We start from the raw sequence: 12,550 nt of genomic DNA, 5'->3' as shown, positions 1-12,550 counted from the left end.
CCCGAACACTTCGGGGAACCTAGTCAGCTTGAGATTTCTTCATCATCTTGAGCGGCTAGATAATTTACCCCAGTACAGCTGAGGTTGTGCTGTTCTCGCCTACTTGTACAAGCATGTGTGCTGGGCGAGCATGGGCAACCAACGTGAGGTTGCTGGATTCTTGCAGCTACTACAGGTGACAACATATTCGAATTACTCTATTCATTTTAACAGACCTAGTAAAAATATATCTTAAATTTTACGTCAAATTTTATGTTAGGTTTGGGTCTAGGAGTGGTTTCTGTCGTTGCAGCCACCTCTACCACCATTAGATCTGGATGTACTACCGGAGTTTCTCCTCTAGCTAGGAGGTGGGTACTACGACGGGGACATACGCGTGAGTACGAGGCTCGGCATAATCTCTCCTTGTGCAGGGATATATTGGATTTGCTGGATGGCACACATGTAAATGTATATCTAAGTTTATTTGTCATTGCTACAAACACAAGTTGCATATACTGACGTTTTCTGTTGTTACTTAATAGTTCATCTGGACTCCATACAGCGACGTGTTGAGCTGGCTTGCCCGATTATTGCTCGGCCGACCAACTTATGTGGGGCTCTTCTGTCCCGTTGTTCTGCCTTGATATTGTGGAGCATCATGCCACCGAGCGGGTGCTTCGCCAGTTTGGCAGGCCGCATATCATACCGACATCGCCCACCTAGGAGACCATACATTGCCAGCGAGATGATCGTACTGGGGTGGACGACCAATATTTGGCATAACTACACGATCATATTTAATTGGGACCAGCGATTTCACTTGATTCTGCCCCCTTCACCGAGTTGGCAGGATATTGTACATGATTATATGCCCTGGTACCGCGGCGTTACCCGACTTTTTGTTGGGAACCCCATTCATCGAGCTGGCGGTGGGTACGTTCCATACGCCGGGAGGCACGAGGCACTGGTATGTTATTTGGTATTCTTACTTATAACTGTGATATAGCGTTCTGTAATTTATATTTTACATGTTGTGCAGAATATTGGTCTACATTTAGTCCACCAGTTGGGACTGCAGATGCAGCAGCATGCCAGCGATCTTGTGGTCGCTTTGCAGGAGTATGGCCGGCAGGTTACAAAGTTGGCTGCCCGGACACTGCATCGAGGTAGAGAGGACGAGCGCTTAGAGCATGTCCCTGCTTATGTGGCGCCAGAGCACTATCATTGAGGTATGCATGTCCCACGAGCGAGGGGACGACGAGGCACGATTGTCCCACGAGGCAAGGGTGACCCACGAGGCAGGGCTGTCCCACGAGGTCGTGGGGGTTGGCGAGAAGGTGGTCCCCAGCAAGGGGGCGTTGAGACACCCGTTCAGGCACCTGATGAGGATGTTGGAGATGATCTGCCGGGTGACCTCTATCAGCCAGACGAGCATTCCAGCAGCATGTCATCGTATAACCTTCAGTTGGCGTTCACTCCAGCCGCATCACAGATGATCCCGTCAGATCCATTGTTGATCACGGGCACGAGCATTATCGGACATAATTAGGAGCAGATATTTTCAGGCCCATCGACCGCTGCTGAGGATCAGTCGACCCGAGATGTGGACGGTGGGCGCTGACTGAGTTATGGCTCATCGTCGACGGGTGGTGTGGATCTTTCACAAGCACAGGTATGTTTGTATTACTATTAAATTTAAATATTTTTTTATCTTATTGATTCGCAATAAATAACTTTATAATTTTCTTATTAAGGCTTCATCTCAGCCCGTCACGGAGGTCACTTTGTGTGATGCTGAGCAGGATGCGACGGATGCTTATATTCAGGAGCCCGACGAGACCATGGTAAGAACCTTTTTTTGACTTGACACGTACATTACTAATATATATTTTCATATAGTGAGATGACTTATAATATTTGTAGGTTGTTGATGGACCGACGACCCTTTTTACCGATCTTGCCAGCACTATTGACGATCATGTTGCAACGCATCCTCATATAAAAAAATGACGTGATGAAGATGACCCTGATAGCGTATCCGGGCGGGATGGGATGCGCCTCAGGCCAGTGGCTGCATTGAAGCACACAGGCTGTGGGACACATTGATTTTTTATTTATTTTTTTGTATTTTATGTACTCTATGTAAATATTATTTTATGTAAATAATAACAACAATTTTTATGCTTACATAATATGCGCATTATGTTTTTATTTCCTAGTTTCTTCTTTATTTTCACACTACAACACAAACACAAACATTGACATTTAACATAATTTAAATGCAGTACAACTGATGAAAACACATGACACGGGAAATATAAAGATAAAGTACTACACTCAACACATACATATCATTATTTAGTCATCACCGCCTAGTATTCTCTGCTCCAACCACTTAAATTTCTCTTTCAGCTTATTTTTTTCTTCTTCCACCTCTTTGAGTTTCTCCTTCAACTCCCCAATTTCTCATTCATATTCCCACTGTTTTTTGGTCAAATCATGAAGATGCTGCAAAGATTTTTTGTAGCATTCCTTCTCGCAGGGTTCATCAAGTCATACCTCAAAGTTGCAAAAATTCTGTTGTTGCCTCCAAACCTGTTCACACGCATCCAGTATCTGCTCCCAACTTGACCCTCATCCCAACAGTTCGCCATCATACAAAATGTAGTATTTAACCATGCTATATTTGACGTGTTAAAGATTCTTTCTGATAAAAAATAGCTTTTTCACAGTCGGGCAGCTTTTTAGACTAACAAGACAACACACAAAACGTAGTATTTAACCGCGCTATATATTCACAAAAAATGTAGTATTTAACACGCTATGTACAGGGTCGGGGAAGGGTCGGATCACAAGAGTGTTTTGTACGCAGCTTTACCCTACATTTTTGCAAGAAGTTGTTTCTACGTTTCAAACAACCAGTTACCTCAAGACTTCCTACCTCCCTGAGCTCCTTCCGAACAAAAAACCAATCTCATTTGTTATCACTTCGTTAAGCGACAAAATTTAAGAAAACTATATAGAATGCCTATCCAAATCACTGATGTGGCAGTGACGAAGCTTGAAATTGCTTAAAATGCTGTCTAATATCTGTGTAGTGTTAGGACCGAAAAAGTCAGGTGTCATGCGGAAGCTAGTAAAGCAACACTTGAACGGCGATAAATAAAACAATAAAAGAGAAATATACTAAAGGAAACACAAGCATTTAACGTGATTCAGTCAATTGACCTACGTCCACGGAGGAAATGAGCAATTCACTATAACAAAAGTGAGCTGACTTATAATATTTGTAGGTTGCTAATGTACCGACGACCCCTTTTACCGATCCTGCAAGCACTACTGACGATCATGCTGAAACGCATCCTCATATAAAGAAGCGACGTGATGAGGATGATCCTGATAGCGTATCCGGGTGGGATGGGATGAACCTCAGGCCAGTGTCTGCATTGAAACAGCCACCTTGTGGGACACATTGATTTTCTTTTTTTATATTTTATGTACACTATGTAAATATTATTTTATGTAAATAATAACAATAATTTTTTATGCTTACATAATATGCGCATTATGTTTTTATTTCCCCGTTTCTTCATTATTTTGACACTACAACACAAACACAAATATAGAAACTAAATATTATTTAAATGCAGTACAACTAATGAAACATATGACACGGAAAACATAAAGATAAAGCACTATACTTAACACATACATGTCATTGTTTAGTCACCACTGCCTAGTATTTTCTGCTCCAACCACTTAAATTTCTCTTCCGGCTTACTTTTTTCTTCTTCCACCTCTTTGAGTTTCTCCTTCAACTCCGCAATTTCTCGTTTATATTCTCGTTCATATTCCAACTGTTTTTTAGTCAAATCATGAACATATTGCAAAGATTTTTTGTAGCATTCCTGTTCACAGGGTTCATCAAGCCATACATCAAAGTTGCAAAATTTTTTGTTGTTGCCTCCAAACCTATTCACACACATCTAGTATCTACGCCCAACTTGACCGTCATCCTAGCAGTCCGCCATCATACAAAATGTAGTATTTAGCCGCGTTATGCTTGGCGTGTTAAAGATTCTTTCTGATACAAAACAACTTTTTCACAATCGGGCAGCTTTTCAAACCGACAAGACAACACGCAAAACGTAGTATTTAACCATGTTATATACATTCACACAAAATATAGTATTTAACCACTCTATGCTTGGTGTATTAAAGATTCTTTCTGATACAAAACAACTTTTTCGCAGCCGGACAGCTTTTCAGATCGACAAGACAACACACAAAATGAAGTATTTAACCACGTTATATATATTTACACAAAACGTAGTATTTAACCGTGCTATACTTGACGTGTAAAAGATTCTTTCTGATACAAAATAACTTTTTCGCAGTCGGACAGCTTTTTATATCAACAAGACAACACACAAAATGTAGTATTTAACCGCGCTATATATATATATATATTTAATTATTTATCAAACATCTTCCTCCTATGACAATATAGTTTGCTAATAATTTTAGAGTGAAACTCGAAAGTGAACGCAAATTTTTTTCACTTTTTAATCCACTACTATTTTTGATTACATGAACGGAAGGGATAAATTCATTAATTTACTCAACTAAAAAAATATTAAATATCAATAAGATGTAACAAGGCTGTGGAAACATAATTTTATTTTATACATCTTGCAACATAAACGAGTACATACACTTATTACAAATAACATTACTAAAAAAATAAAATACTATATGTATACTTGATAGTTGGATACATTAGATGAACTTGCATCAGGAGCTGGATTAACACTGCCACCCAAACTAGCTGAAGGACATTTACGATGGTCGTGTCCTATTTGCGAGCATATGTCACATTTACGCGCATAAACAGTATCACCAACATCCATTTGATTCCGTATACGCGTTCTCTTTTGCACTTGTAGCTTGTGCAAATAGTCCTTTTTACATAGCATTTTAAATGGTTCCGGCGGCCAATAATGCTCAACACCTACTTGCTATAACTGCCCACTATATGTGTTTAAGTATACAACAATACTGTATTGCCTATTAACATAGTTGGTTGCCTCTAAACCTGTTTGTTGAAAGCACTTCATGGCATGTGAGCACGGCATGTGGTAGATGGTTGATTTCTCACATAAACACAACCTGCTGGCTTCATTTATGGTGTGTATATTATTCCCCTGGTATTGATGGATAGCGGTGCGAACTTCAAAAATACCCCGATCGTAATCATATTGTAAATATGAATGTCAATGTTCTCGCCTCCTGTATTTCTCAAATCTTTTCATCGGTATTCGAATAAATTCAACACCACTCTCCATCAATTCCGATGCACCTCTATGCCTTTCAACAAACCTCTCCACCATCTGTTTGAATGTCATCCGGACCATGGCAGTGACAGGCAATCCACGTGCAGACTTCAATAACCTGTTGAAAAACTCTGACACATTTGTAGTCAGGGTTCCCCATCGGCTGCCACCATCAGTATGCAATGTCTACTTGTGAAGCTCATGTTGCATCAATCATTTATAGGCTCTTTCGTCTAACTACCAGATCGATTCCATGCACCTCTTGAATTTGCACTGCTGGTGATCGGTTGCAGCCATCCACATTAAATAATGCAAGTCTTTGTTGGGATATTTCTTCTGGAAATTGGCCTTCAGGTGCCTCACATAGTAACGGTGGTATGCATAGGGTTCCTGCCATTCAGGAAAATGCTTTACAGAACATAATATACAACCATGCCGATCAGATAGTAGATAAATACCTGAATGTTGTTTGACAACGTGCTGTTTCAAGTGGTTCAAAAGTAGCGTCCACGTCTCCTGGCTTTCATTGGCGCAGATGGCAAAAGCTAGTGGAATATTTGTCCATTGTCATCTACTGCAACGACGATCAATAGCTTAATATCATACTTTCCATAGACATGAGTACCGTCTATAGAAATTACCGGACAACAATGGACAAAATCATCAATTGCTGGTTTAAATTCCAGAACACGTATCTGAATATATATTCCGGGATTCCTATACTCCGCTCAAGCTCCCATTCAACAACAGTCCTAGGATTGAAGTGTTTCAGCGCGGCCATGTATCTGGGTAGAAATGCAAATGACTTATCCCAGTCACCATAAACAATTTCAAATGCACGTTTACGCCTGAGATATACCTTTCTTTTGGTAATAGTACACCTATATTCCTGGTGGACGAATGTAATACACACTTTGATCTTGTACCTAATGGACATTTCAATGTGTGGAATCAGTTGAAGAGATATCAAGTCAACATCCAAGTTGAAGTGATTCCCATTGAATGTGTCCATTTCACAAACATAGGTGCCAATATATTTACCCACTTTCCACAACCCTGTTTCCTTCTTGGTCGCATGCAACATACAGTGACAACCCGTAAACCATCTACGACAAACAACCTTGTATACCTCCGAACTTGACTCCCATACTATCATTTCACGATACTCTTTTACACTGTACAATTTACAAACCCTGGTTAGGCGAGCTTTATCGGGAAAAAAACATGCCCTTTGCCAGCACCATTGATCTAGACTTATCCCATACTGTTGATCGAATTTCGTCAAGATCCCTTGTGAGGGCATCCACATCCAGAATACTTGGCAAATTATCAAGGTATGGAATATGCCTTGAATGAAACGGCATGTGGGACTCGTACACTCTTGGTCTAATAGGAGGTGGAGCATGCTCCCTCATCAGCTCTGGTTCGACATTCACTTCCTCCCCATCATCACCCTCGTCAGGAAAGGGTGTATCATGTCCAGACTCATCGGCATTGTTATTATAATCACTATTATCTTCCTGACTCTGCGCATCTACCAAATCCTGAGTAAATACGTTATCTACGGGCAACTGAGTGAGGTCAGGACCATCAAGTTGCTCGTTTTCACTGCACAAACAACAAAATGATAAGCTACTCAAATTGATAAATACTTTACATATAGCTATATCACTTCACTTACATGTCGTAATATGTTGACATTCCATGATGGACATTATCCTATTGGTGATGACTCCCGGATGGACCATCGTGATCCAATACACTAAAACTACGCATATTCTAACTAGGCGTGAGGTCATAACTTGTAAAATTCATATCTGGATGGTACCCCCTGTGGATATATGAGTGTTACTACAAATTCAATACAACAAAAATAAAGATCGTAACACAAAGGCAAATTGAAGTTTACCAGTCGTCTTGTGGATTAAGTAAAGTAGGAGAGAAAATATTTCTTCGCTCCTCGTTCGCCCGTGGAGATAAGTTTAGATCCGGCAAAACTCTTTCAGTCGGAACCTGTTGCGCTAAAACTGCTCCAGAATAACCACCCGATGATTGAGGGTTATTACTGCTTTGCGCAACATCATTATTGCGAACTTCTTCATGCTTCACGTACATTTCCAACATTTTTATCAAAATAAGTTTCTGGTATTCATCCGGAGTCCCCAAAAAATCTCTAAGAGTTTCATCATCCTCGATGTTAAACTCAGCATAACAAACAACCCCTTGCGGAGTCACAGAATACGTATATCTTTCGATTATTTTAAGATTCACCGAACGTTTGCTCAACCTCATTTCATTGCATAACAACGATACCAGTATATCGTACTCCATTGTAAGTGGCAGCTTAACATGACTCTGTGGAGATAAACTATAGCTCACTGAGTTATTCGCCACCACAACCTCACCTCCTTTCCCTCCCCCCCCCACCAATATAATGAAACCCTTACTTTTCACTCTTTAGACACTATGAAAAAAGCTTGAGAACTTAACAACAAGAAAAAATTATCACGAAGTTGGAGTATTTCTGAATGAGTTTTCTCAAAATCCTTAACGCCTTTAAATAAGGCAATGTCCAATTCGGGGGGAGGGGGGTCAAATTTTTGGAAGTAAAACGCGGTTTAATAGGGCGTTTTACATATTTGAATTATTGTTATGTCAGTTAAGCACATAAGAGTTATTGGTGGACCCACAAAATATGTAAAATGTAGTAATAAACCGCATTTTACATAGTTGTCTTATTAGCTAACATGTAAAACACAATTTATTACTACGTTTTATATAAAATGCAGTAACAAACTGCGTTTTACCTTAACGTCCCAAACGACCGTTAAGGTAAAACACGGCTCATAACCGTATTTTATATAGAATGGTAATTTTTTTTTCCACCTAAAAAAAAATTTTAAGTCCTAAAGAACCACATTTCGATTCCGAACTCCCGAAATCCGCCCTGACCACATTCATTATGTTTTTCTGATCGAGATTTTATATATAGGAAGTGTTTGATTTGATTTGCCAGAATGGTTGGTTGTGGTTGTGGGGTTGTGCAATTGCATGTCCAGGAAAAAGAGTGAAATTGGAAGGAGGGAAGTAGTAATATAAGAAGCAGAAGAAGATGCAGCATCAGAGTATGAATGATTCCTTGAGGCATGTGATTTTGCTAACTTTTTCTTTGGGTGCAAACAACTCTTTTCTCCATCTGACACCCTCGATATTCGTGCGCTTTTGTCATATCCCACCCTCCTATACCCCCAAACAAAACCCACTCACTCACTACTCCACTCTTATGGCTACTCCTCCCCTCGAATGGAAAAGGTTGCAGGCCCCTAACATGCAAATTCATAGTATTTGTGGTCCTAAATAAGTTAGAAAGGGATCCAAAGTATTTGTATAACTATAAAAGATTCTTATTAAGAATAGAATTGAAAGTTTAAGCTAAATTATTTTCAAATTTAGAAAAGAATTCTTTATGAACAGATCAAAAAAGAAATAGATTCATATAAACTGAAACAAAGAGAGTATTAATTAAGAAATAAGGTACCAATAAAGGTTGTGATGTGTAGTGGTAAGTATTCTTTCATCCTTAATCAGAGATCTCGAATTCGAGTCCCTGAGCATGAAATCGCCTTTGTTAGAAAATGCTTTAGCCCCAATATGAGACTTTCCAACTAATTCGGATTTAATCGGACCCCAATGTGAATATCGGACACAAGGTGGAAAACAAAAAAAATTACTTTAAGAAACAAGGTTCTGCGTCCTTCTTGTCAAGACAAAGGACAAAGTTAAGAAAATATCATGTTTAACTTTAATTAAGGTAAATGTGTTTTCTTTGAAATAGTTTAAAATACATTGGAGTAAATTAGCAGGTCCTAGTGTTATTATTATTTATTTATTTTGCAAATGAAATTGTTCTAAAAAAAATTAACAATTTAGAAAAGTAAAAGGTCGTCTAGCTAGTATCTTTTTTTTTTCTTTCTAATTTATTGTTAACGTTTCATCTCAACAAATGATGTAATTAGTTAAGTGAGAAATAAAAAAAATAAATGAGAAACAATTGATCCTCCGTTTCGATGAAGCTTATAGTTAAACCTATTGAATATTTTTTAAAAAGGTATATCAAATCTTAAGAAACATAAAATATGAATTGCTATCGTAAAAAATGTAAAGTAGAATAAATAAATATACCTTGCCTTATACTGTCCTACAATCCAAGAGCTCTCATTTCTACCAATGATTTGAAGATTAGGTAAGCTATTGAAGAAAGAAGAGTAGATAGCAATTTTAATTTCGTTGCTTTATGTTCATCGTTTATTTTGAAGAGAGAACAATGCAGTTAAATTTGTAGTTTTAGTTGAAATGCCTAAACATAGGATAGCATCTCAATTTTTCCCTCTCTCGAGTTAATCTCGATTCAATGCTATGTCATTGAAAAAGGGGAATAAGAGGGTGTTTGGATTGACTTTTAAGCTGGTCAAATCAATTTTTAAGCTATTTTTTATAGTTTTTTTTAGTGTTTGACAAGGTCAAACAATGCTTAAAATAAGTTTAAAACTACTTAATACAGTCAAAAGCAATAAGTTGAGCAACTCAACTTATTATCTTTTGGCTTAAAAGCTATTTTTTTAAGTCAATCAAACGGACTCTAAGTCCCACGTGTGTACCTATTAAGGACCCGTTTGGCCATATTTTTTAATTTTTTTTTTTTCAAAAATGTGTTTGTCAATAAAATTTAGCAAGTTTTTGAAAATTTTCGAAAATGAGAATTACTTTTTCAAAATTTTCAGAAAAACTTTTTTCCTTACTCACCAAACTGTAATATTTTTTGAAATATAATTTTAATTCCAAATACCATTTTTCAACTTAAGTTCAAATATTACTTTTTTTTCAAAAATAACAATTTTTATGTCCAAACGCCTACTAAAACTCAGTTCAATTCTTCCAATTTTTTAAAACTATTTAGGGTTATTAAGTCCAAAATTATTATTCTGATTACTCTCAAAAGAAAAATAAGTTAAAGAGGACTGGAGGGCCTCCTGAGGTACAAACTCTTTTTTCAACTTTTACAGCTAGCAAGTTCACCTTATTCATAAACGGGCCACTTATTATTACCCCTTACTAGCTTTTGTTATGTCACTCTATATCAAATCTTATTCAGTCAGTATCCAAAGTAACCCTACTTTAGTATCTTCCCGTTTTATTTTGTTTCTTATTGGTTTTCTATAAAAAGGCCCATTTCTAAAGGGGAAATTCTACACTCCTCTTAGTAGCTCTTTCCACTGACTCATATTTTTTCTCACAGCTGCAGCTTAGCCATGGGAGAAATCCTAAGACCCTTCTTCATTTTGGCCTCTCTCGCCATCCTTGCCTCCCACATTTCAGGCACACAACAATTTCTGGTTTAAGTAATTGGGAATCTGTTTTAATTTTTTTACTAATGTCTTTTTTATTTTATTTTTCTAACAGTAGAAGTCACTGCTACAACAATGACAATGTACAACAGATGTAGCCACCCAGTTTGGCCAGGGATACAGCCAAGCGCAGGCAAACCGATTCTGGCTCGTGGAGGGTTCAAGCTGCTCCCAAATAAGGCTTACAAGCTTAGCCTACCGGCTGGGTGGTCCGGTCGAGTCTGGGGTCGACATGGCTGCTCTTTTGATGCATCTGGACACGGGCGCTGTGCTACTGGGGATTGTGGTGGTGCGCTCTTTTGTAATGGTATTGGTGGGACCCCTCCAGCTACACTCGCTGAGATTACTCTGGGTAGTGACCAGGATTTTTATGATGTGAGTCTCGTAGATGGCTACAATCTTGCCATCTCTATTACTCCATTCCGTGGCAAAGGTGAGAATCTCTTCCTAATTTCTCCTATTTCTTTTGCCATGTGTGACATTAAAGTGTTTGATTGACTTATTTGTCCTTGGATTAAGGCTTCTATGATTCCTTTCCTTCAAGTTGTGTTAGTTTCGTAGCAGGGGTACTTTCGACATTACATGTTATTAGTCCCACTCCATCCCCTTTCCGTTTATTTTTTCTCGAGGATTAGGTGAGTAATTTTAGATCTACGAATCTATGACTGAATGTTTTTTAGGGGTTTGCCTGTCACCTTTAATTTCGTCTTTACTAGCAACGTTAGCTGGTATATTAGAGGTAGAATAATAATCAATCTTTAGTTATTCGCCTGACGGGTTAAGTTGGAGTAATTGTTATCAAACTATGTAAGCCAGCACATATGTCAAAATGTAACACAAATCCATCGGTTTTCACATTTTCCCCTAAAATTTAAAATAAATGTTAGTGAAATCTCCAGTTGTAGTAGTGGACTACTAGTAGAACAAGCAACTCAATTCTCCCATCTGGCTACCCTCTTAAAAGGCAATCGGACCACGAAGGTCTATTGTATGAAGACTTATCCTGTATTTCTGCAATAAGTTATTTTTGCGGTTCAAACCTGTTACCTCCTAATCATATAGCAACAACTTTTTTATCCATTACGCAAGGCTCCTTTCCAATCTACAAAATTTAGGAAATCTATATAGAATCCCTATCCAAATCACTGATGTGGCAGTGACAAAGCTTGAAATTGCTTAAAATGCTGTCTAAAATCTGTGCAGTCACAATCATCCTTTAAAAAATCTATTTGCTGGATTGTGATATTTGCACTTTTCTAAAGTAATGTCACTATTAGAGCTTACACCAAAAATATTTTGCAGGGAAATGCAGCTATGCAGGGTGTGTGAGTGACTTAAACACAATGTGCCCAGTGGGTCTACAAGTAAAATCTCATGACAAGAGGCAAGTTGTTGCTTGCAAAAGTGCCTGTGCTGCTTTCAATTCTCCAAGATATTGTTGCACTGGTACTTTTGGCAATCCACAATCTTGTAAGCCAACTGCTTACTCAAGGATTTTCAAGACTGCTTGTCCAAAAGCTTACTCTTATGCTTACGATGATCCCACTAGTATTGCAACTTGCACTGGTAGCAGCTATTTGCTCACTTTCTGTCCTCATCATTAGTACTCTTTTTTTTTTGAACGCTTATTATTATTATTATTAGTATCGAATCAAATATATAGTCGTGATTTTAGTCTTTCACTTGTTATCTCTAGGTCAGATTCCTATCTTACTACTAGTATATTGTATTATTATCATCATTATCACTGGTGGTAGACTCTTTATTTAAATTGGTAGCAGTTAATTGTTTTTCGGTTTTGTTAAAGTTGTGATATCATTGCTGCAATTA

At 38.1% G+C, this 12,550-nt stretch overlaps 1 protein-coding gene across 2 annotated transcripts; it reads left to right on the top strand.

Moving 5' to 3' along the window:
• Positions 1-10,525: 10,525 nt before the first annotated feature.
• On the top strand, positions 10,526-12,519 carry LOC104233368 (thaumatin-like protein). Of its 2 annotated transcripts, none has more exons than XM_009786756.2 (3): positions 10,526-10,691; positions 10,776-11,153; positions 12,023-12,519. In XM_009786756.2, the coding sequence occupies exons 1-3, from the start codon at positions 10,625-10,627 to the stop codon at positions 12,322-12,324; spliced, it is 747 nt and encodes a 248-aa protein (XP_009785058.1). In that variant the 5' UTR covers positions 10,526-10,624; the 3' UTR covers positions 12,325-12,519. The 2 variants fall into 2 exon arrangements, with proteins under 2 accessions (XP_009785058.1, XP_009785059.1); XM_009786757.2 differs by having other exon boundaries at positions 10,533-10,691; positions 10,779-11,153.
• The last annotated feature ends 31 nt before the right edge of the window (positions 12,520-12,550 follow it).

This window comes from Nicotiana sylvestris, chromosome 3, assembly GCF_000393655.2.
Source record: "Nicotiana sylvestris chromosome 3, ASM39365v2, whole genome shotgun sequence".
NCBI lineage: Eukaryota > Viridiplantae > Streptophyta > Magnoliopsida > Solanales > Solanaceae > Nicotiana > Nicotiana sylvestris.
Note: the sequence above shows the minus strand (reverse complement) of the source record. Positions and strands in the feature narration are given on the sequence as shown.